A 25,609-nucleotide genomic window follows, 5' to 3' on the forward strand; every position below is an offset into this window, starting at 1 on the left:
ATTGGCCACTACATAAAATAGTAATTTGATTACCGTATTGTAGAAGAGCCATTAGAGATAGCATTCATCGGCTCACTTAATTTTTCGCCTAAAGCCTGACCAGTAATATGTATGATCACGCGCCATATTGCGGAATTTGATTGGAACTATATTTTTCATACTAAACTGAACTGTCACCCTATACATGAGAAATACAGCGCACTCTTGACAATGTTCATATATTTCTGGTCGGGCTTTATAAACTATTTATTTTCTACTCCAGCAACTGCTCCCTGGCTGCTGCTACTGCAGTATCCATAGAGGTACAATAAGTATAGTGATGAAATGGTAGAGCCAGCAGATGACCGAACGAGATGCTCTTATGGAACTGTCAGTAGGAGTAGCAAAGAGAGAGCTACGAGTATGATTGTATGACCTTGTCAAAGTTTATTTTTTTTTCCCCACCGTAAATTTTAGTATGGCTTATGTAGGGCAACAAATAACCCGACCAAATTACGTAGGTTGTTTTTGGTATGATGTCAATATTCCAAAACGTATTTTTAATTTGGCGCATTGCGTACGTTCTGTCCGTTACGGGCGCACGCGTGTAGCACAAAAAAATAATTCAAAATTATATCTTCGTCTTAAAGCCCTGGCGAGTAGTTGGCTGCGAAATCGTGGGCTTGTGAAGTTATTCTATAAATGAACTTTCAAACTATATCTCAAGGCCATTGCAGACGTGATCATCAAATCGATCGATATGATCAGTAAATAAATTAGCGTCAATCTCCAATTTAAACACCAATTTTAGATTTAATGATGATATTTGAGCGCTCTAAATTAAAAAATGCCCCCAAACGCGAATATAAGCGTCACAAATTGGTATTCTTGTGTCCACACTTCCATTTTTAACCGACTTCAAAAAAGGAGTACGTATGTTACCCGATATCTCCGAGAATCATGAAATGATTTTCAAATATTTTTTTTAATCGAACGGGTATAACCCCGAGATGGTCCCGTTGGCACCAAGTCGGGGTCTGATGATGGGATCTTGGAGAAATCGAGGGAACTCTTCAAATGTTATAGGTACATGTATGGCGCTTTTGGTAATATTTTAAGTCGGTTTTATTTTTTATTAAAAAGTTTTATCGGTAATATCGGCGAGCCAAATTGTCGTTTGCGTCCACATCACCTGATTTGACCAGGCCATTTAATTGGATTGGGCGAAAATTGTCCCCGTCTGGACTGGACTTATTTAGATACAAAAATGGCAATTCAATTGCGGCGATTCGTCGGACCAATCTGTCATAGTACAACATTGTCACAAAAACATGACGACTAGATAGATTAGCCAAATGTTCAATCGAATTGTTTTTTTAGAATCTTTAATCAAAAACTTTCTGACTTGTATCTAGTTATGAATACGGGATTAATGATATAACAAATAAAAACATGTTTTAATATAGACATTTATTTAAAACAATTATTGCTTTAAAACACTTACAACATCAATTCGAAGACTTCAGGGACCTCTTAATTCTAAAAAATCAGTACACTGTTGATTATATTTCTTTTGATCCCATTTCATGGAAATAATGTTAATATTGTCTTTTGTGAAAAAGTTAGAATAATTTAGAGGATCGAAAATTTCATGACAGTAAAAAAAAAAAAATTTGGTAAGGTGATTTCATATAAATCCGAATACTACAAAATGTCGGGTAATTTCGATAATTAACCGTAATTTCATCACATTAGAGTCCATTTTTGAAGTTACTACACCGTATGCCTTTTTTTTCGTCTAGTATCACTTTTATCTGCCTTAAAGCCATAACAGACGGGCGTACAGGACCGCGACTTAGGTTCGGTCAAAATATCTGTTTCTCGCTCTCACTTAGAGCTGCGTCCTTAACGGACGTACGGCGGACCACTTTTTTATATTAAAAACTGATCGGCGAATGGCTCTAGACAACCTGATGGAAAGTGAAGACAGGGCCTAAGATGGAGCTCACCGGTTCAGTAGTAGCCTATTCACTGTTGCTTCAAAGAGACCGAGGTCATATTTATCAGGGAATACAGATGGCGGGAGCGCATTCCATTCTTTAGCTGACCTTACACTCGATCGAACAAGCCTCGGACCGGCCGATGGTCGCGGTCCGGTATGCCCGTCTGATACAGCTATTATGAACTATGGAACAGCCTCCTGAAACGTAAAACCGTGCAATAGGTCGTCTATATAAGACAATATATTTGTTATGTCTGACACGTGAAAACGTATAGACATAAGCTGGCAAGCAAACATTTTGACGGAAAATAGGTATTTATTACCTGTATGTATAAAATGTGTTGATTTCTGTATAAAAACTGCAAATTGTTTGTATTAGTACAAATATTAAATTATCACAGATACTTATCACGTCAAAGACAAGTTTAATATGAGTTAAAAAGAGAATCCCTAATAAATATCATTACTTAACTAAATTATGTTTAAATTTTAAACTAAAAATAATTTTGATAATAAAATTTCTTATAATTATTCAAGGACAGGTTTAGAAATAATAAAGAACTACTGATTAACGTAAATACTACTTTCACGAAAATCTGACACTGAAAAGTCAATATTACGGAATTTCGTACGTTGACCCACCTATTTCTATCTCTATCGCACGCGCGTAATTATACTGCTGTCTCGCCCATGAAACCGGCGGTAAATGATACTGTGCGAGTGGGATAGTAATATATGTGGGTCAATGTACGAAATTAATCGTGTTTAGCGCCCTTACTTTAGCAATAATTCATTCAAAGTAAATATTATTTCATCGATTCCATTTTCGTAATTGTATTTTGTAATTAATATTTTTTGTAAAAATGGGCATGCCCCTGTGTCCTATTTGCTGAATAATGTTTGATATTTGATTGCATTTAGTTAAGATATAACGTGAATTATAGATTATTTCGACAGTACATTTTCCTAGCGTCAATTTTCCATGCCCGAGCTGTCATGATCTCATGACATAAGACGATCGATCGTTAAGACAAATCGAAAAGCAAATAATGTAATTAAATGATCACGTTCTTTTGAATGTGTTTGAATTTATAAACTGAAATTATCATCGTTATTTTCATAAAATAATTTTATTTGTTCCCTAGTTGGATAGATGGCAGCACCATCTCTCTAGCTATACCGTAATCAGTAAAGGATTCGTATAGGAGTTGCACGCAGACACTGCTCGCGCTAAGTTGCCTTGGAAGGCTCGGTTTTAAAAATAACGGTAAATACCGGTTCATTTTGGTTTTATTCCGAAAAGGAAGAGATAAACCGGTTTATTCGACGAGCGACGAGACGGTTCGGCCCGGTGGTATGATGCGTAAACAAGGAAACCATAGGAAGAAACCGGTTTTATTGTACTAAACCGGTTAATCAGACAAGAACTTCATGGAAATGTTTTCCTAAAACCGGAATAAAAATACGAACGAAACCGAAATTAAAAGGTTTTGCCCCAATTACATGATAACGGTTTCGAAATCTGTTCGGTTTTCGAGCCAGCTGAAAGGTACCTAGAGGCTTTCAAAGAATGCATACACCAGAGAATTTGGGACGAGTACCGCCGTGGCGTGTTTTCGATTTGTTTTCTTGTTGCGTTTGTATTTGTTTTTGTCGTGTTTAGTCATATTTTTTAAAGATGTCCGAGTGATAGGTTGTCTCTGCTTAGCTTGGACCTTTGTCCCCCCCCCCCATCCTACTGATAGCTCACAGTCCCAGCGCGGGCACGGGCGTGTAGGCGACGGGGTGCGGCGCGCACGCCTGCCGCACCGACATCTCCCACGCGTCCAGCAGCTGCCCTACTGAGCAGCTTTTCGGTAATCTGTTAACAATTTTAGAGCATATAAAGTTTCAGATAAACAGTATCATTCATTATATAAATAAATAAATATTATAGGACATTATTACACAAATTGACTAAGTCCCACAGTAAGCTCAACAAGGCTTGTGTTGAGGGTACTTAGACAACGATATATATAATATATATATATTTATAAATACTTAAATACATAGCAAACACCCATGACTCAGAAACAAATATCCATGCTCATCACAAGAATAAATGCCCTTACCAGGATTTGAACCCGGGACCATCAGCTTCGTAGGCAGGGTCACTACCCACTAGGCCAGACCGGTCGTCAAATTAACGTAACGTAATTAATTAACGTTAATTTTGATTAACTTGCGACTTTTATTATCCTCCGGCCTACGAACTGTCTCAGGACCCATATTAGACCGGCCGAAGTATACTAACTAAATAAAACCAAAAACGAAGTTTGACAGCGATTCAGGGACGAATGATGTTGTTCCTTTCTAATGTATCGGTACCCTTTCGGCTATTTCGATTGTCAAAATTCATGTCATTATCTGTAGTTGTACACGTAAAGGAACGTCAAGTTTTGCCAAAACTAATAATTACTCGTAGCCACGCTGAGCCAAACGGGGCCGAGAACGCCCGGTAGCTCTAGTTTCCCCCCCTGACGATACTAGTTTTTATCGCTAACTGTACTTGTTTTCAACAGCCATCTACTACACATCCAGACGATCGAAACAAACCTAAAATTAGGTAATAAACAGACAGAAGTTTTTGTGGCAAAATAAAGTGATTCACAAAATCAAATATCGACATGTCTTAGCGTTATAGATATTTTTTACATTTCATAAAAAGATAGCTACCGCGAAATACACAACACGTTCGATATCTTCTTTGATACACACATTGGCAGGTTCCTTATTTTTTGACACTGTATTCTACAGTTTACGTTTTTATTTTTAAATACTTAATAAATGTAATAAAGAAATTATGGTCGCATTTGTAAATGATTTGCATTCTTGAAATTTCCCGGTAAATTACAGCAAGTAGAATTTACATCTTTTAATTATTAATCTATTATTATTTGTCGATGTTTCATTTTCTCAAGCCCTCGTTTTTGCCACAAAAACTTCTATGTCTGGTAATAAATGTCTTTACTGGCTCAATAAAGTTACGTTGTTTTATCACCTAATTCATATGGCCACCTTCGCACGTCTATTTCATAAGTTTACCAAATTGGAAGGTTCCAACCGGTTCGGTTAGAATCACTGCTAATTAAGTTTCCAAAATTTGACACCTAAAGTTGATAAGTAAAATGAAATGTAATAAAACATCATTCATTTCGAATGGCCTATTGAACTATCGGCAGGAATTCTTGCTTGCCGTGATGGAACCGAAGCCGGCCGCCGGGGCAACTACGGACGTCCGTGTCCTTACCTAGTAACCCTCGCATCTATGGCTTGTTCTAACCTTGCTAAGAACTCGTGCATATCATGTTTCCAGTGTTTAGATCGGAGGTGTGCCGGAGCAACTACGGACACCAGTATCCTTACCAGCAACCCTCGCAACCATAGCCAGGAACTCCTGCTTGTCGTGTTTCCCGTGTCTAGATCGGAGCCGTGCCGGAGCAACTACGGACGCCAGTGTCCTTACCTAGCAACCCCCGCGTCCATGGCTTGTTCCACCCTCGCTAAGAACTCGTGCATATCATGTTTCCCGTGTTTAGATCGGAGGTGTGCCGGAGCAACTACGGACGTCAGTGTCCTTACCTAGCAACCCCCGCGTCCATGGCTTGTTCCACCCTCGCTAAGAACTCGTGCATATCATGTTTCCCGTGTTTAGATCGGAGGTGTGCCGGAGCAACTACGGACGTCAGTGTCCTTACCTAGCAACCCTCGCGTCCATGGCCTGCTCCACCCTCGCCAGGAACTCGTGCTTGTCGTGTTTCCCGTGCCGGGGCCGGAGCCGCGCCGGCGGGCGCGCCGGGTAGCCGCGCGGCACGGACAGCAGCACGGACGGCACGCACGGCAGTGTCCTTACCTAGCAACCCTCGCGTCCATGGCCTGCTCCACCCTCGCCAGGAACTCGTGCTTGTCGTGTTTCCCGTGCCGGGGCCGGAGCCGCGCCGGCGGGCGCGCCGGGTAGCCGCGCGGCACGGACAGCAGCACGGACGGCACGCACGGCAGTGTCCTTACCTAGCAACCCTCGCGTCCATGGCCTGCTCCACCCTCGCCAGGAACTCGTGCTTGTCGTGTTTCCCGTGCCGGGGCCGGAGCCGCGCCGGCGGGCGCGCCGGGTAGCCGCGCGGCACGGACAGCAGCACGGACGGCACGCACGGCAGTGTCCTTACCTAGCAACCCTCGCGTCCATGGCCTGCTCCACCCTCGCCAGGAACTCGTGCTTGTCGTGTTTCCCGTGCCGGGGCCGGAGCCGCGCCGGCGGGCGCGCCGGGTAGCCGCGCGGCACGGACAGCAGCACGGACGGCACGCACGGCAGTGTCCTTACCTAGCAACCCTCGCGTCCATGGCCTGCTCCACCCTCGCCAGGAACTCGTGCTTGTCGTGTTTCCCGTGCCGGGGCCGGAGCCGCGCCGGCGGGCGCGCCGGGTAGCCGCGCGGCACGGACAGCAGCACGGACGGCACGCACGGCAGTGTCCTTACCTAGCAACCCTCGCGTCCATGGCCTGCTCCACCCTCGCCAGGAACTCGTGCTTGTCGTGTTTCCCGTGCCGGGGCCGGAGCCGCGCCGGCGGGCGCGCCGGGTAGCCGCGCGGCACGGACAGCAGCACGGACGGCACGCACGGCAGTGTCCTTACCTAGCAACCCTCGCGTCCATGGCCTGCTCCACCCTCGCCAGGAACTCGTGCTTGTCGTGTTTCCCGTGCCGGGGCCGGAGCCGCGCCGGCGGGCGCGCCGGGTAGCCGCGCGGCACGGACAGCAGCACGGACGGCACGCACGGCAGTGTCCTTACCTAGCAACCCTCGCGTCCATGGCCTGCTCCACCCTCGCCAGGAACTCGTGCTTGTCGTGTTTCCCGTGCCGGGGCCGGAGCCGCGCCGGCGGGCGCGCCGGGTAGCCGCGCGGCACGGACAGCAGCACGGACGGCACGCACGGCAGTGTCCTTACCTAGCAACCCTCGCGTCCATGGCCTGCTCCACCCTCGCCAGGAACTCGTGCTTGTCGTGTTTCCCGTGCCGGGGCCGGAGCCGCGCCGGCGGGCGCGCCGGGTAGCCGCGCGGCACGGACAGCAGCACGGACGGCACGCACGGCAGTGTCCTTACCTAGCAACCCTCGCGTCCATGGCCTGCTCCACCCTCGCCAGGAACTCGTGCTTGTCGTGTTTCCCGTGCCGGGGCCGGAGCCGCGCCGGCGGGCGCGCCGGGTAGCCGCGCGGCACGGACAGCAGCACGGACGGCACGCACGGCAGTGTCCTTACCTAGCAACCCTCGCGTCCATGGCCTGCTCCACCCTCGCCAGGAACTCGTGCTTGTCGTGTTTCCCGTGCCGGGGCCGGAGCCGCGCCGGCGGGCGCGCCGGGTAGCCGCGCGGCACGGACAGCAGCACGGACGGCACGCACGGCAGTGTCCTTACCTAGCAACCCTCGCGTCCATGGCCTGCTCCACCCTCGCCAGGAACTCGTGCTTGTCGTGTTTCCCGTGCCGGGGCCGGAGCCGCGCCGGCGGGCGCGCCGGGTAGCCGCGCGGCACGGACAGCAGCACGGACGGCACGCACGGCAGGCGCGCGTCGTCCAGCATGGCCACGAGGGATATGGCGCCGTTGCCGCCCGCGAGCTGCATCGTTTCTAAGGAAACCTGGACCAATATCATTGTAGGTCACATACTTGGCTGATAGAGAATAAGGTATGATTCCTACTAAACGGGCGGAGTCGGCGCGCATTTCACATTTGTACGGCCGCAAGTCGGTCGGCACCTCGCGGACTCGACCGGCTCCGGACGGATGCCATCGCTTCTACCGTAAATAATAGGCACATTGAAAATGCGCTCCGGCACGGCCCGACTCCAGCCGGTCGGAGGAAATCGTACATAATGGATGCCGTGGCAAGACCGCCTGAACCAGTCCTCACGAATTTCATATACTAATATGCATGCCTGACGCTATACGACAAACTAGTTAATGGTTTCCTAGTGACCTTAAAAAAACGCGAACAGCTATACATACATATATAATCCTCTAACTCAAATTAAAAAATCCAGTGTAATCAAATAATGTTACGAAGACATACTGTAAGTATTATACTATTAGTTCATAGGGAAGTCCTTTAATACATACCTTAAATCTTGAGTCTAATCGAGCGATTTCTCCTTGCAACACATCTGGTATTTCCATGGCAGGCTCTTCTATTTTCGGTACCTTTAATGGGGGTGGTAAATTTCTGTAAAATTAAAAAACATATTAGAATTACAATTTTTCTAAGATAACCACAAAAGAGACATTTAAGCTGTATTTTTATCCCAGAATGTCCAAGATACTTAATAAATTTCAATGACAGTTAATTGGAGCAATTCACTATCCAATCATACTTTTATATCGATATTGCACTAAAATGACATATCGGTTGGACAATTTGGAGTAGAAAAACTGCCATTTTTGTATATGGGAAATAAAATAAGAACATGAATTTGTAATTGTATTCAAAAATTCCAAACAAAGCGGTTAGGTACCTTGATTATAAAGTGTTACCAAACTGCGTAATGTATGTAACGTATGGGTGGTACTACAGAATGCATCGTCCTATGTGAGTGAGTATGTCAAAATGGTAAATTCAGTCAAACACATTTCAGAAAAAGGTCAATTTGAAAAACCGGGGTACATATTTATCACGTTTTTCTTATTTGAGTCTAGGTATCAGTGGCGGATCGTTCAAAGAATTTAATTCCACCGGCTTGTCTAATTTTAACCTGTTGACTTTCACGATCGGTTCATAGAGAAAAGGAAAGCAAAATTAGCTCCCGGTTCCCTACAAATAATTGTAACGCGCCACTGCTAGGTATAGTCCGGAAATAGTGCATCCCGTTTGAGACGGACGGAAATTGCTTTTTATTCTCTTATATTTAAGTCTACAAAAACGTCTAGTAATACTGGGTGATTGGTTCAATTTAGAATGTAACAAATTAAGTATGGTCTTCGATTTTGTCGTACATCGGTGATACTCACTTGATTTCAGGCCCGTTGAGCGCGTCTAGCGTGGATCCGAACGTCCGTTTGAGCGTGTGGTTAGCAAGCGGCGAAGAAAGGCAGTTGTTTACCACCTCTAGTAGGGGATTGAAGATTTGCTCCTGAAGACATACGTTTAAGTAAATGCCAGCTCTTCTTTATCCCAGAACAAATCTGGCATCCGGCAGTTGTGCGTTTCCCGGAACATTCCCAAATATTTTAATTAATTGCGAAGACCGAGCTGCGAGAGTATAGTGCTAAAAAGAACAGCAGAAGTGCCTCAATGCGAAGGCTGAAGGCCGAGCTACGCGTAGGACCGAAGACCCGGAGTATCCGACAGGCGCGCGCTTTACGCAATTTCCCCAAATGTCTTATTCGTGGAGGCGAAAGGCCCAGCTGCGAGAGTGCAGTGCTCAAACACAAAACAATAGTATAACATTTGATTGTCAGATCAGCCTGACCACCTGACTATGAGGATAAGAGCCACAGTCTATTTCAATTATTAGATGGATCACATAAGACAATCTAGGTCACCACACATACACATACCCGTACATATTTTGTTTGGGAGCGCCACCAGTCCGCCTGATAATGCGATCTCAAAGCATCTTATAAGGTGTCTGTGAAACTGACTTTCCCCATTTAATTAATAGTCTATAGTGCTAGGTGTTTTTTTTTGCCCAGAGGATCTGCTGATTTATGCAATTTTTAGGGTTCCGTAGCCAAATGGCAAAAAACGGAACCCTTATGGATTCGTCATGTCTGCCTGTCTGTCAGTCCGTATGTCACAGCCACTTTTTTCCGAAACTATAAGAGCTATACGGTTCAAACTTGGTAAGTAGATGTATTCTGTGAACAGCATTAAGATTTTCACACAAAAATAGAAAAAAAAAACAATAAATTTTGGGGGTTCCCCAAACTTAGAACAGAAACTCAATTTTTATTATCAAACCCATACGTGTGGGGTATCTATGGATAGGTCTTCAAAAATGATATTTAGGTTATTATCATTTGTTTCTAAACTGAATAGTTTGCGCGAGAGACACTTCCAAAGTGGTAAAATGTGCCCCCCCCCCCCCCCCCCTGTAACTTCTAAAATAACAGAATGATAAAACTAAAAAAATGTATGATGTACATTACCATGCAAACTTCCACCGAAAATTGGTTTGAACAAAATCTAGTAAGTAAAATACCCTTCATGGGCGAGTCCGACTCGCACTTGGCCGCTTTTTTTAAAGTAAGATGCGAGATTCGCATTATGACACTCTAGCATCTCAGCCGTTATCAACTCCATGCTTATTTTAGAGCTAGTTATACGAATTATATTACCTGGAATAAATATTTTGTTCATTTATAATTATCCGAATACATCCGAATATTCGGATAATACAAATTTTATTATTCGAATTATCCGAATAATAAAATCGGACGGATATTGCAAACCCTAGCCACCACTTATTCCAGTTGTGCCCTCAACTACGATCAGTACTCGGATAAAGTAAAGTAAATATTCTTTATTGCACCAACAATTATACATTTTACATACATGTAACAAAAAAAAAAAAAAATTAACATAAATTTAGCTTTAGGGGTGTAACTGGGCTATAATAATAAATTCTTTATTTGGCAGGCAAGAAACCCAAAAAAAAAAGATATGATAGTATAAAATGGTGTAAAATACAACTTGGTTGTGATGCTCCAATCGCTCAAATTTTACAAGTAATATTTCACCTATGTGTGGTTGGTATACGCTTTATATCGGGGTGTCTGTGTATGCGACTTACCTTTCCAGAAGCAGCGGGCACGCCTAGTCCGTCCCCGCGTTTGAAGTCCAGCTTTTCCAGCACCACCTCGCATTTGATGAGGGTCTCCAGAGGCATCCGCTTGTTCGGGTTTGACAGAATGTCGAGGAGATTCTTCATCTTTGTCAGCTTCTCCACATCTGTAGATTTAAAATGATGAAGATTTGATACAGGCACAGTACAACCAAAACTCACTAATTGCAAAATAAATATCAAACAAAAATCAAAGACCGTTCGCGATGTACACTAAAAGTGATATAGGCAAAATATTACACTAGTCATTTTGCGTTTTAGACCATTGGCGAATAACCCATTTTTGATAAGCTATGACTAGGACTACATACCTATACGAACAGTTAGTAAAATTACAACAGGATATTAGGAACTTAGCACCTAGGCGTAGGAAAGAAAAGATAGGTCAGGATAAACTAGAGCAAGTAAGGAAAATGGGTATACCCAATACGAGGAGTGTTTCCAGGAAATTTGCGCTAAAGTAGAAAAGTCGGAAATATCTTTAGAAGATAGCAAATTAATACAATCATATTACGAAAAATATGAAGAAAAAAACCAATGAAATTGTATGACCAATTTCAGGGAAACTTAAAAATGACTTCTGAGGATAATTTCGAACACCTCAAAATACGTACCAGAATAGGGGACAACATGTAAGCTACCATAGGTGTTGCTATCCGACAGGATGCACAGTTCGGACAGCAACACGTCCCCCAGGTCCGCATTCACCCGATGGGGGCACATCAAAGGCTGCCATCTAGCGCGTCAAACCACGTAATATAAGTCACCTGGGCCACTAAAATCCATGGTACTCCGAAACACCCGGACCCAGAGGCGGTGCCCGAAATCTCGGCTAACCAAAAAAACATATTCGAAAGTAATCGCGACTTCCATTAAGCCAAAAAAAAGGAACAAAAAAAAAATAACTTAATAAAAAGGAAACAAAAATTTACTTCGAGAATTCACACGAATTCGCGAAGCGAACGGCTGAACTGATCTGATAATCTAACGATCCACGTTCTCATTCTGCAAAATGCAATTTAAAACCAATAACATTTTAACTTCCGAAGCCGACAGAATCCAAAAAAGGATTTCCATCTTCCTTATTAAAACATAGGAAAGCAAGCGACGCATTGCTTACATTACATGCGCGAGTCGAGTTGTCTGATTCGAATAATTCGAGAAACAGGCGAGTGAACTCGAATCAAGTCTCTGTGCAATTCGAATCAATTCGTCCTTCAAAATAATAGCAAAGTAGCGATCTCCACGCGCGAATAACGGCCATTTGTTATCCGATCCGCTGACTCGGCGATGCCGAATGGCTCGAACGTACGAAGGCGAGTCGTCAACTCGCCGAGCCGGGCCTTGCGATTCGGATCGAATCAATTCACGAATCGAAATTTACCTACTTGCATTAACAAATGGCCAGTTTTAAGTAGCTCCTCCGCTTATATGCATATTATTAAACTAGGTGTCAAACTATACTGGCTGTATGCTTATAGATGACAGATTTTTTTTTTGTGAATTAATCTCGTACTATCTGTCGCCGTCGCTCTCCCTTCTACTAATAGGGGGGACAATGATGGCGATATGGGTGATAGGTACACGAATTTTGAAAACACACTATAGTCGGAGAGTCCAGTATGGTGATTCTCTCATCTCATCTCATCCGTAATCCAGACGGGTCGTCAATAGTACATTACTGCAGAGGCCGGGAAAGGGCTTTTCGGGTATAGACGGCTGAGCGTTGCGAAGTCAGATAGGGATATGAGATTGGCAAGGCCTTTTCACGCCGAAGCATGTATAGTGCTTTTCTCAAACATGCAATGCAAACATGTATGAAAAAAATATTTTTCATCACACCTCCTCGTAAAAGATCTAATTTCATGCAGATGTACAGAAGGACAAAGGCCTATATTGTTCCCCCGGGAGTTATGGATTGTGAAAAACAAAGCTACAACGCCCTAGGGTGTTATACCTTTTATATTTTTTATTATATCACTCATTCATACAAACTATGTAGCATAGATGAGTTTTACTTTTAAAATACTAACGTGTATAATTTTATATTTTTATTTATGATTAAAATTATTTAATTTGATTAATTTAACAGCCTTTTAAAATATTTCTACATCATTTTCAATTGTGGCTGAATGCCGAATAGGTCTGCCTGTGATGCCTAATCTGTCAAGACATTACAAAATGGCCGACGAATGTTTGATATGTTACCATATTTAACTTTTATTTAGCTTAAAATTTAGTTTTTTCTTTGCAAGTGAGATGAAAAACATTATGTGTAACTCCGGGGGTAAGAATATTGCAAACCCTCGTATCGTATCCAAAATTTCAATCAACCCCCCCCCCCCCCCCCCCTGTTACACAATGTACTATAAACTTACTTTCTCCCTCGCTGACCATTCGGTGCACCATTCTCCGTAGAGGCTCGATGTACTTGCTGAGCTGGCGCACCTTGTCCCTGTAGGCGGCGTCTTCGTTGCTGGGGGACGCCACGGACGCGCCCACCGGCGTGTTCAGGGATGAAGATGGGGACGCCACCATGCCCATGCTCACTCTGTAACAACCAAAGACAGGTTATGGGAGACATTGATAATTTACATGAGTGAAAGAGACAAAGGAGTGGTTTAAAAAATGGAACTTTTAGGGTTACCAGTGTTTCAAGGGTTAAACAAACTTTGCTACCGAGTGAAACAGTTTTTTTCATCACACCAACACAGTTCGACCTAGCTCCAAACTAAGCAAAGCTTGTACTATGGGTAATAAATACATACTTCCTGGTAAGGGCATTTATTCATGTGATGAGCATGGATATTTGTTCCTGAGTCATGGGTGTTTTCTATGTATTTAAGTATTTATATATTATATATATCGTTGTCTAAGTACCCTTAACACAAGCCTCATTGAGTTTACTGTGGGACTTGGTCAATTTGTGTAATAATGTCGTATAATATTTATTATTATTATTTATTTATTTTATTTATACTTATATACATAGAAAACACTCATGACTTAGGAATAAATGTCTGTGTTCATCACACAAATAAATGCCCTTGCCAAGATTCAGACCTGGGACCATTGGCTTCATAGGCAGGGTCAATGGGTCACTACCCACTAAGCCAGACCGGTTCACATTACAAATAAATAAATAATAAATAAATATTATAGGACATTATTACACAAATTGACTAAGTCCCACAGTAAGCTCAATAAGGCTTGTGTTGAGGGCACTTAGACAACGATATATATAATATATAAATATTTATAAATACTTAAATACATAGAAAACACCCATGACTCAGGAACAAATATCCATGCTCATCACACAAATACATGCCCTTACCAGGATTTGAACCCGGGACCATCAGCTTCGTAGGCAGGGTCACTACCCACTAGGCCAAACCGGTCGTCAACAAATATAACCCACATCATTATTAAAAAGTGGATGAAATGCAACTTTCTCATCAGTTTTTGGACGATAAAAAGATCCTTTACGAGCTAGTGTGGTGAAAAAATTGAATATTGTTCGTATGACTCAACAGTCCAAATTCGATAGTGACCTTTGTTGAGGGACGTTCCAAATTGGAGAATAATAGTGACCTTTGTTGAGGCGCGTGGTGCTGCATGTGCGAGGAGGGCGAGCCGGCGCCCGCGCCGCCGCACGCGCCCAGCGCGCCCAGCCCCAGCGGCGACGGCAGCGCGCCGCCCAGCACTCCTGCCGACAACATGAGTATATATATATATATAGTACCTGGGCGACCGAGCAAAGCTCGGTTATAACTATTTATTGTAATATAGTGGTGTATAGGTGATAAATTAACTACATTTTTTTACTAAATTAAACTGGTCTAAAAAAATAAAAATTAAAAAATTATATATAAACTTGAACATATAAAAAAAAAACAAAAGTTAGTCACCGGGCGAGATTCGAACCCGTAACACTCGTTTAGCAGTCCGCGTCTTAACCCGCTGGGCCAGACGGACAGTGGCCGGCAACACGAAATTAGCGACCATATTCTGCGTCGAAAGAAAAACGCATGAAATCTCGAAAACACGCGTTTTCCCAAACATAAGACTAATCTAGATCGATTGTTTACCCCCAAAAACCCCTATATACCAAATTTCAGCGAAATCGTTAGAGCCGTTTCCGAGATCACAGAAATATATATATATATACAAGAATTGCTCGTTTAAAGGTATAAGATACATATATATATATATATATATATATACATATGTACATTTCGGCTTTGTCCAATGGCTAGGGACACACTGTATATATATATGTATATATATATATATAAATGAAGAAATGGACATATGCATTAAGGTATTTACAACCAATGTACAAAGTATCATAACCTAATAAATTAAAATTAAAAATTACCATTTTTTACTTTGGAGCAGCCTGTATGTGTTAGTAGCTCCTAAGGTCATATCTTCAAATAGCATGGGACCTTCTTCGACCTTTTTGATCATCTTTTTTATTTATGACACTAATAAGCTTCTGACTTTTGAAAAATGTCATCATTATCAAATATTTCGAACAAATTGTCAAAAACACTGCCAAAGATTAACACAGTGTGTTTCTTTTTGTTGTCGTTTATTGCAAATAACTTTTGTTCGAAAAAAATAATATTTTTATCTTTTCTTCTAATTAAAAAATATTAACGTCAGAGCATTACTGAAAAGTACGTGGGATTTCAGGGTTTTTCCAATGACTAAGGTCACCTTCAAATATATATATATATTTTTTTCAATAAATATTCGGGGACAATCTTACACAGATCGACCTAGCCCCCCAACTAAGCAAACCTTGTTCTAGGCGACGATATATCTCCATAGACGATAGACATACTTATATAATAAAAAACACCCATGACTTAGGAACAAATATCTGTGTACATCTCACAAATAAATACCCTTATCAGGATTCGAACCCGGGACGATTGACTTCACAGGCAGGGTCACTACCCACTAGGCCAGACTGGTCGTCAATATACGTATACAGTATCCTGCTCACACCTACTGTACAATAAATTAATCAGTTGAATTTGAATTCAATAGTGTAAGCAGTATGTTTTGAAATCGAACGAAACAAAAAAAATGCAATTCTGTTCCAAAAACAAAAAAAAAAATTAAAAATGTTACCCTTGGAAGACGTCAATTGACAGCGCGACTACAACCCAATATCAACCTTAGTGCATTCCGATAAGGTTCACGATGACGCGCCGAGCACGATAGGCGTGGTTTTCAAAGGGTAAAAAACCGGTCAAGTGCGAGTTCGTTTACCTTGCGCACCGAGGGTTCCGTACAAACTTTCAATTTTATCATGAAAGACTTTTGACCAGAAGTATACTATTAGTATTTTGTGTACAGCGCCATCTATGGGCGAATTGGCTAACTAATTTGTGCGATCTGTACGTATGTTGGTTTTTCAGGGTTAATTCTTTATCATGTGAACCGATTTCAATCATTTTTGTTTTATTTAAAAAATTGGTGTCTTTAGTGTAATCTCATAGGAATTTCAACTATAATAAGCACCCGGAAACGGGATTAAATTGCAAATTAAATTACAAAATGTTTTTATGTAATTAAAAAAACGTTATCAAGATAGAGGTCTGATTTTATTTTTCCAGAAACACAACAAAAAAAAAACGTTATCAAGATAGAGGTCTGATTTTATTTTTCCAGGAACACAACACAAAAAAAACGTTATCAAGATAGAGGTCTGATTTTATTTTTCCAGGAACACAACACAAAAAAACGTTATCAAGATAGAGGTCTGATTTTATTTTTCCAGGAACACAACACAAAAAAACGTTATCAAGATAGAGGTCTGATTTTATTTTTCCTGTAATCTTTATGATAATGATATTATTATGTAAAAAATTCATAATTTTTCATTCGTAAACTTTGGAAAAAAAGGGAGGGGAATGGTATTATTTTTTCCACATTTTCCTCCATAAGTTAATTTTTTTACTAAGAAACAAAAATTAGGAATTGTTTTGTAATGTTCAATTTAAGCTCTTTCAAATGATACCCCACTTGACCTAGTAACTAGACTTTGAAATTTCATCATTTCCATAATTCATACTAAAAAAAAAAAAAAATTACACATTCGATATGTTTAGGTTGGCGTTATTCATTACTATTCCAAAGCTTAAGTAATTCTCGAGTTATTTAGCAATGTGACAGACGGACGGACAGAGTCCCACCATAAGGGTTCCTTTTGTACCTTTTTGGGTATGGAACCTAAAAAGACACAAAAACAAGAGTTACTGTGTACATACCTTGCATGGACACGGGGCTAGGCTGGGGCATGTTGGGGCTGGGCGCGGACGGGCTGGGGCTCTGCCGGAGGAACTGCCCCGGAGGCTGCCGGTAGCCCACCATGCCCACATCTTGCTTCGGCCGCATGTGCAGCATGTGGCTGTTCACCATTGGGTTGTTGCCCATGCCGCCTACTGAAACAAAATTATAAATAAGTTTTCTGTCAAAAAAAATATTTTTGATACAAGCTTCTATTCCTGACTGTACTTTTCTTTCCACAACTAATACTCAGCGAGACAATTCTAACCAGATACAATAAGGTTAGTCGGTTAGAGTTCTAATGGCCACCTTCTGTCTCCATTAGATCGGCTTGATGATAGGTAGTACATAATATTGCATTGCACCCAAGTTACATATGTATGCGAAATTCATCTGTTTTGAAACCGGGAAGTGGGCTAAATACAACTTGCAAGATTTGATTAGAGGTGAAACTAAGCAAAAGGGAAAAATAAGTTTTCGGAACAGACCGTTGTTGCTGCCTTTGTTACCAATTTGTTAATTCTTTGACCGCAAAAGACGTCAACTGACGAGCGCAGCTGCAGTACAATATTAACTTTCGTGCATACCGACAAGGTTCACGATGACGCGCCATTGTGGGACGACGCCATAGGTACTTGTATGTATAGTTAAACTGAAAAAAAAGCCTTTTCAAAAACCACTTAAAATCTTACCCATCTGCCCCTGCATCTGTCCTTGCATCTGCCCCTGCATGCCGGGCTGACACTGCATGTTGCCGCCCATGGGCATGCTGGCGCCCATGGGCATGTTGGACATCATCTGCCCCTGCATGCCCGCCCCGAGCTGCCCTTGCAGCTGGTTGCCCATGGGGTTCATGCCTGACATGCCCATACCGCCCATCGGTGGCTGGTTTGGGACCTGGAATAGATATTTATTTTGAATTGTAACATCTTCATGACTTCTCAACCTTTACTGTCTACTCAAAGTATCCATAATACTGTAGTTCTCCAATATTCTATGGAAACTTTAGAATAAATAAAATTGTATTGGTAGAAACCGTTAAACAAGTTATATTTCATAAATTATTAGGGCTTATTTTGGTAATAACAAATTTAGGAGAATCAATAAAATAATCGCCCATCACCGAGCCCAGTGACCTGTGGGCCGAGATCGTCACTGTAATTCAGCTCAAAACTAGGATCTGGATGACCACGTTAGCGATGACGAGACGAGTTATGACTCCTTTAAAAAAAAACTGAAGTAAGGTAGACAAGTAGTTTTTGTTTATGGCAATTGATGGACTGGACCAGGTAGCGTGTGAATTGAGGCTGGCCTTGTGAGAGACGATCATTTATAAAATATTTTTCTGGTAGCATGGGAAAGTCTCGGAACAAAAACCTCATAAAAGGAAGAGAAAATGTGCAAATTAAGGAAAAAGTTTTAACAGATAAGCACTAATAAGGGAGAGAAAGAAAATGTTTAATAATGTAATAAATACCATGCCCATAGTGCCTTGCAGTTTCCCCTGCAGCATGTTCATCTGCGGCCGCTGGTTGAGCGTCTGCAGCAGATTGGTGGCTGTCTGCGGTTGGCCCTGGGACACTATTGTCTGCTGGCCCATCTGTCCCTGCATCATGCCTGGGTTGGGGCCCATTACGCCTTGTTGCTGCATTTGGCCTGAAAAAGTGTTACATTCATTATGTACAAGGTTGAAACATCAATATTATATATTTTTATTAAATAAAGTATTGACTAATTCACAGCATTAAGCAAAATTCAAACTTGCAACCTTGAGGTATGAAACCTTTTTACATTCCCTACACGACTTTCTGAAATAGCCATCCAACAGAAGTACTTATTTATCAGTTGGAAAGACCAGTCTTACAATTTCTTATAGTCAGACCAAGATAAGTTGGCAGCAATTTTGATAGCCCGGACGGCAACTATCAAGTTTAAAATAACCTGTGTATTGTATTGTATATCTTTCTTTGCATCATCTGTGCCATCAAAATCGCTGCAAACTTATCTTGGTTTCACTCAACAAAGTTTTACTGTGGAGGGCTCCTTTTTAAAAGTTTGCCAACCATTGCCAAAATAACTCGGAATTACATGACATTAAGTAAAGTTATGGACAATTATTACTTTCAAGGTGATGTTGCTGGCTTTGTTACAGCTTTGGCCAGACTTTTATCATTATCATACCCTGGTTTTGGGTAAGGTAGCACTTTGGTGGAATTATAACTATTTTTATTGTAATTATTATTTATATTATTATATAAGCCTTTTATTCAGACAATTTTTACATTTACAAGTTTAAATTGTACATTTCTTATTGAATATTTAGTTTGACATAAAATTTACTATTTCAGACAACATCGGTTTGGTCTGTATGCCATTTGGCAAAGGCCTCTTCCATCCCTTTCCATTTTTTCCTATCTCTCGCCAGTCTGGTCCAGTGTCTCCCTGCGAATTTTACGATCTCGTCTTCCCATCTCATTTTTGGTGGTCCGTGTTTTCTTTTTCTATCTTTTAGAAACCACCATATAATTCTCTTGCTCCATTTCTCTTTGCCCCTGATCATATGTCCTGTCCACCTCCATTTGAGTGTTTTAACTTTAATTGTTACGTCTTCCACACGTGTTTTGGATCGAATAAACCTGTTTCTTATTCTATCTTTCAGTTTAACTCCAATCATGCTCCTTTCCATGGACCTTTGACATACTTGCAGTTTGTTTAAGTTACTCTTAGTTAGAGTCCAAGTTTGGCTGCCGTAGGTTAAAACTGGTAAAATGCATGTATTGAACAACTTCCTCTTTGTAGCTACACTAATTTCTTTGTTCTTCATAACTTCCCTCATTGACCAGTACCGTTTCCATGCGTTAGTTGTTCTTCTAGCAATCTCTTTCTCCATCTGGTTGTCCATGGATATTGTTTGTCCTAAGTATATGTATTCATCCACATACTCAATGGTTTCCTGGTTTACTACTATAGGTGTCTTTTTGGAGTTCGTCATTGTTTTAGTTTTTTCTGCATTCATTTGCAGCCCCATTACCTCACTTTCGCTGGCTAGTTCCTTAAGCATACTTTGCAGGTCTTTGGCTGTTTTTGCTATTAACACTAGATCGTCTGCGAAGCGTAAATGTGTAAGAGTGGTACCATTTATTTTAAGTCCGTAATTGGGGTTTCTATGCCATTTAAGATTCCGAAAGATTCCCTCAAGCACTGCAGAGAATATTTTTGGAGAAAGAGGATCCCCTTGTCGTACTCCTTTGTTTATTTTGATCTCTTCTCCCTTGCTTTCTAACTGTATTCTAGCAGTGCTCGCTTCGTATATGTTCCTTATTACTCTTATGTAGTTCGAAATTACACCTTGCTCTTTCAGAGCTTCCCAAATTTTATTATGTTTGAGCGAGTCAAAGGCTTTGCTGTAGTCAACATATGCTATGTATAGTGGAATTTGGTATTCCTTGCATTTTTCTGTTAGTTGCCGTACAGTGAAGATATGGTCTAGCACCGAGAAGTCGCGCCTGAACCCAGCCTGTTCCTCCGGTTGATTTTCGTCAAGTATGTTTGTTAGTCTGTTTAGTATTGTCTTTGCAAATATTTTATAGACATTTGACATCAGACTAATAGGTCTATAGTTGTTTATGTTATAAGGGTCGCCTTTTTTGAACAACAATATAATGTTTGAAGTAGTCCATTGCGTAGGTATTATTTCTTTAGTGATAATTTCGTTGAAGAGAGCAGTTAGTACTGGGATCGTAGCGTCTTTTGTAGCGATGATGAGCTCATTGGTTATACCATCTGGTCCAGGAGATTTCTCCTTTTTTTGAGAAGTGATAGCGCGTTCGACTTCGGCTTCTAATATGGTTGGTGTTTCCTCTTCTTCTCCTTCATCCAAATTGATTCTATTCTGTTGTTCTGTGGTTTCGTAAAGGTCCCTGTAAAACTTTGTAGCTACATCTAGTATGTTTTGTCTCCTTGTTTCGCAACTATCCATGCGGTTGTTATTTACTTTGGTGATCCAGCTTTTTTTGTTGTCTAAATCCTTCCATGCTTTTTTAATACCTCCAGTTTTGTTCACGTGCTCTTCTATGACACGTTCCCTATATTTTTTCCTATCTTTTCGTAAATTTGCTTTTATTAGTTTACTTAGTGCCGCTATGTGGTTCCTTGTTTGTCTACCCTTGTTAGTTTCTTTAATAAGATTTGCTCTTTTCTCAATTAATTTTCTTGTATAGTCAGTAATTTTCATTTCTAATGTGTTATTTGTTCTTGTAAGATTTTGTGTTGTTTGTTTAATTTTTCTCTCCCAAAGGTTGTATTTTTCTTGAACACTTAGGTTTTTTGTTTCGGTGTTGAAGTTGCTCAAGATATCCTTGCTGATTTTATTAATCTGTTCGCAAATGTTGCCACATATCTTCAGAACTTTAGGGTCGGGAATTGGTCTTGGTTTCTTTTGTGGTTTTGCTTTCAACTTAGCTCGTACCATTCTATGATTTGTACTGAAATTTATATTGCTAACAACGCCCGTATCTTCAAAGTGTTTAGGTTCGTTAGTTAGGATGAAGTCAATTTCATTCTTAACGCGTCCTCCTGGAGAAATCCAGGTCCATTTTCGCGATTCCCTTTTTTTGTATTTGCTGTTTAATATAGTTAAGCCGTGTTCAAAAGCAAAGTTGATAAGCTTTTGTCCGTTTCTATTCCTTTTACCCTCTGTGTATTTTCCTAAGACATATTCTTCGCCTTCTTTTCTTGAGCCTACTTTAGCATTAAAATCTCCGATGACCATGATGTAGTTATTTGCATGCTTGTGGACAATGCTATTTAGCTTTTCGTAGAATTCATTTATCTCCTCTTTTTTTGACTTCTGAGTAGGTGAGTACACTTGAACTATAGTCCATTCCTTTGAATAGTCTGGAAGGTTTATGTTAAGGACTGCTATTCTTTCTGAAACTCCAACTATCTCCCTTACACTATTCTTCAGGTGCTTTTTAATCAAAAATCCAACTCCGTGCCGTCCTGGAGTTTCTCCTATATGATGCATTATAAAATCTTCATGTTCTTCTATTGCTTCTCCTTGTCTTCGGACCTCGCTCAGTCCTAGGATGTCCCATTTAATGGCTCTTAGGGCCAGGATAAGCTCTGTTAGTCTTTCAGCGGTTCTCAAAGTTAAAACATTTAATGTTGATATAAACATGTTTGTGATTTCTTTTTTCTTTCTATTCGTTACTTGGGGTTTGATTTGATTAGATTGGGTTGGAAGGTTTTGGTCAGCTTTGTCCTCCACGGTGACCAACCGGCTTGGAGGTGTAGTAGAGTTACTTTTGGTTTCTTTTTGTGTATTTTTGATGCCGATGCTGTCTGCGTTTCCCTATGCTTCATTCTTTCTCCATGGTGATGTCCTCACCTTCTGCTGTTGTGGTGTGTCTCCTTTATGTAGTTTTGCAGGCCCTTGATTGTTAGACGATGCTAAATTGCTATCTTGCTGTGGGGACTGAGAGAGGGCCCTCTTCTTGTTGTCTTTTTTCCCTTTTACTATCAATTTATCATATCTTATATATGCTACATTCCCTTTTTTCTGTTCTTCCTCTAATTGTTCTTTAAGTTTTTTCCTCTCTTCTAAAACCTCTTTGGGAAAGTCTTCCGTAACATAAACTTCTAGATTTTTTTGTTTTAGAGTTTTTCTGCTCTTCAAGATTTTATTTCTTTTCCATTGGGATGAGAGATTGATCAGTATTGGGCTTTTGTTAGATTTCCCTAGTCTCCTGCTGAACTGAATCTCAGTTCTTTCAAGAGTAACGCCCATGACTTCATTCACAATTTCTATTACTTTTTCTTCCTTTTCCCAATTTTCTGCGATTATGCCATGGAAAATGATGTTTCGCTGCCTTTCCCTTTTTTCTTTTATTGATAATTTATTTTCTAATTGCTTGATCTTTTCTTCACTCTCGTCTTGTTTTTTTCGCATATCCGTGATTTCGTCGTTCAGGGAATCTCTAAGCCTATGATATATCTTTTCAGTCTGCTGCTCCATCTCATACTTCATTCTGGCAAAGATTTTCTCAAATGCCGCTTCAGACAGATCCATTTTATATTTGTTTCCGAACGTACCCCTTGGCAAAAATACTTGAATCTGATGAACAACTTATTTTTGTTTCGTGGCAACACTCCCTCTGTTGTGTCAATATTCCTTGAGGTAGGTAGATATAAATTTTGCCAAAAGTTATGTCAATCACACTTTATTTCACTTTATTTTACTTCACCAGTTGGGTTCTCACAGTAGATAACGTTTTCAGTGGCTTTGTAGACTGTTTTCTTCCGTTTGGTGATGATTGCAAACACAATTAACACTTTTTGCACTAATTATCCAGTTATAATCGCGAGCAAGGTCTCACCGTGACAGTTTTTATTGTAAAATAGTTACCAAACAATTAATCAAATATTTATGGTAAGTTCCAACTGTGCTTAGAAATGTTTTAACCTATTTTTTTGCTAATGTATAACTTTTCTGCTCGCAAAACTCGAGGTATGATTTTTATTTCTTAAGTATGCCAATTTGACTAACTAATTTGTGGCTTACCTTGAGGTCCAATATTCATCATCTGATTCCTTGTCCCCTGCGAGGCAAGATTCTGTAGAGCGTTGATAGGGTCCGGAGCCAGGCCAGGTTGATTTGGCCCTTGTTGGTTGGGTTGTTGGTTCTGCTGTGGATTGGGGCCAGCCTGGCTTTGGTTGGGACCTTGCATGGCTTGGCCTTGGTTCTGTTTAGGTTGAGCAGCTGAAATAAATCATAGTTTTCATACATTACCTCATCTTGCCTCTGAGCCCAAAATATTTCAATTTATATATAAGTAAGAAAAACAGTAAATATGAACAGACAGATAATGTAAATCATAAAGGATTCATTCTCATCTTGCAAGATATAAAATTTTATAAATTAAAATGACCAAATTTGTAGTTTTATTTGCTCACAAAAAAACAATAATATCCTCAGTAGTTTTACCCATTAACACATTCACTGCCAGACAAAAATGGCACACTACCCCAGAAACCGGTGGTCTATAGCTGCGTACAAAACAACCCGCTCGGCATCTGAACAAAGTTCATGAGCGCCCACCAGGTGGGTTCCCGGCAGTGAATATGTTAAGGGTTGAATTTTCATAAATTGTTTCTCAGTACATCTCAACAATTTTTAGTTTCAAATTGAAAGCTTGTTCAAAGGTTTAGATAAGGGGTCACCAATGGCGGACCGTGGGCTAATTCCAGACCATCAACCTATTTTATTTATTGCTTATTTAGTAAATTTTAGTAGAAACAGGTTGCAATGGTCATTTTATTTTAAGAACCCCTGAAGAAACTAATTGGTGACCCCTGGTTTAGGTGTTGCATTGTCTATCAATTTGCAACAAAGGTACTTTTTCAATACACAGCTCAACCACTATCAGTGGAATCTAAAAATATATTTAATATATTATAAAAAATGCAATTAGATCCGAGTGCTAGTTGCACATGTGTACTCTCTTATTAGCCTGGCATTGTCACCAGGACTTTACAGGAGCCTTTATAAGAATAAAAAAGGTCCTACATGGTTATCACCAATGCTTAGAAATCCTGTTTCAACTTACACATCTCCCGAACATGCAGTATAAGTTTAGCCACCATGTTCATGTATTCCTCTCGCGTCTTCGCCTTATTGAACACATGGTTCTCCATCTCGCTGCTGTTTCTAGCCACTTGCATGCCGGAGCGCTGGATTACTTCTTCACTGGGAATATAGATAGAGATATACAATAATTCATCAATCATTTGTTGGAAATAAAAATAATTATGTAATTAGTGCATTATGCTCTTGGACTTGAAGCCTTCCAAGAAGGCTATTATTATAATGTATGTTTATAGAAATATTGCTACAAAGAAATATGACTAACAAAAATAAATCTATCTTGAAACTCACATCTTCGAAACAACGCTTTGTCTAAAGTTTGGCGTTCTCCAGTTTTCTTCCGACCCCATCGAGCTAAATAACTTCAAATTATCCATGTTATTCATCTCTGCAGGTTTCTGCAGAAAGTTTTGTTAGAATGACTCAGATTTTATTATTATTTTGATGAAATTTTCCGCAGTACCCCAGTACCCCACCAACTCAATGAACTGCCATGACATGAACTAACTTTTTTTTTTATGAAGCACAGCCAGACTATGTATTAAGACTATTAAGTAACATAAAGCGCCAGCAACATCTACACTTCCCGATTTCGGGCCTGATAATCGTTTTCCGTTTCACGGAATATCAGCACATCGTTAACATTATTTGAAATGTCAAAAATACTTTGCCTCTAATTGCCAAAAATATTCAATGTTCAAATATTGTAAACGATGTGCTGATATTTGGTAAAACGGAAAAATACTCTTGCTTGGACCCGAAATCGGATCTGATATCAGGCCTGATAAAGTGTGGATGTAAATGGCACTAGCTATT

General features: G+C 40.7%; 1 protein-coding gene across 3 annotated transcripts; it reads right to left on the reverse strand.

Annotated features, from left to right (window-relative positions):
* Nucleotides 1-1,434: 1,434 nt before the first annotated feature.
* On the reverse strand, nucleotides 1,435-25,304 carry LOC133518481 (mediator of RNA polymerase II transcription subunit 15). Of its 3 annotated transcripts, none has more exons than XR_009799487.1 (13): nucleotides 25,085-25,303; nucleotides 24,756-24,895; nucleotides 23,711-23,908; nucleotides 18,626-18,804; nucleotides 17,841-18,045; nucleotides 17,130-17,300; nucleotides 14,437-14,551; nucleotides 13,221-13,393; nucleotides 10,792-10,949; nucleotides 9,008-9,129; nucleotides 8,123-8,225; nucleotides 5,719-7,644; nucleotides 1,435-3,842 (listed from the first exon to the last, which is right to left on the reverse strand). XR_009799487.1 is itself a non-coding variant. In XM_061852193.1 (13 exons), exons 1-13 carry the CDS (start codon nucleotides 25,177-25,179, stop codon nucleotides 3,728-3,730), a joined length of 1,998 nt encoding a protein of 665 aa, XP_061708177.1. In that variant the 5' UTR covers nucleotides 25,180-25,304; the 3' UTR covers nucleotides 1,435-3,727. The 3 variants fall into 3 exon arrangements, 1 of the variants encoding a protein (XP_061708177.1); XR_009799486.1 differs by having other exon boundaries at nucleotides 17,130-17,303; XM_061852193.1 differs by having other exon boundaries at nucleotides 7,424-7,644; nucleotides 17,130-17,303; nucleotides 25,085-25,304.
* Nucleotides 25,305-25,609: the final 305 nt, after the last annotated feature.

The sequence above is a fragment of the Cydia pomonella genome, chromosome 5, assembly GCF_033807575.1.
Source record: "Cydia pomonella isolate Wapato2018A chromosome 5, ilCydPomo1, whole genome shotgun sequence".
NCBI classification, from domain to species: Eukaryota; Metazoa; Arthropoda; class Insecta; order Lepidoptera; family Tortricidae; genus Cydia; species Cydia pomonella.

Excerpts from the sequence above, each read along its gene's own strand:
- LOC133518481 (XM_061852193.1), bottom strand. The coding sequence starts at position 25,179 with ATGAATAACATGGATAATTTGAAGTTATTTAGCTCGATGGGGTCGGAA. Across the intron at positions 18,046-18,625 it reads TGCAAGGCACTATGGGCATG|GTCCCAAACCAGCCACCGAT; the intron begins GTATTTATTACA and ends TATCTATTCCAG. Across the intron at positions 14,552-17,129 it reads TAGCCCCGTGTCCATGCAAG|GAGTGCTGGGCGGCGCGCTG; the intron begins GTATGTACACAG and ends TGTTGTCGGCAG.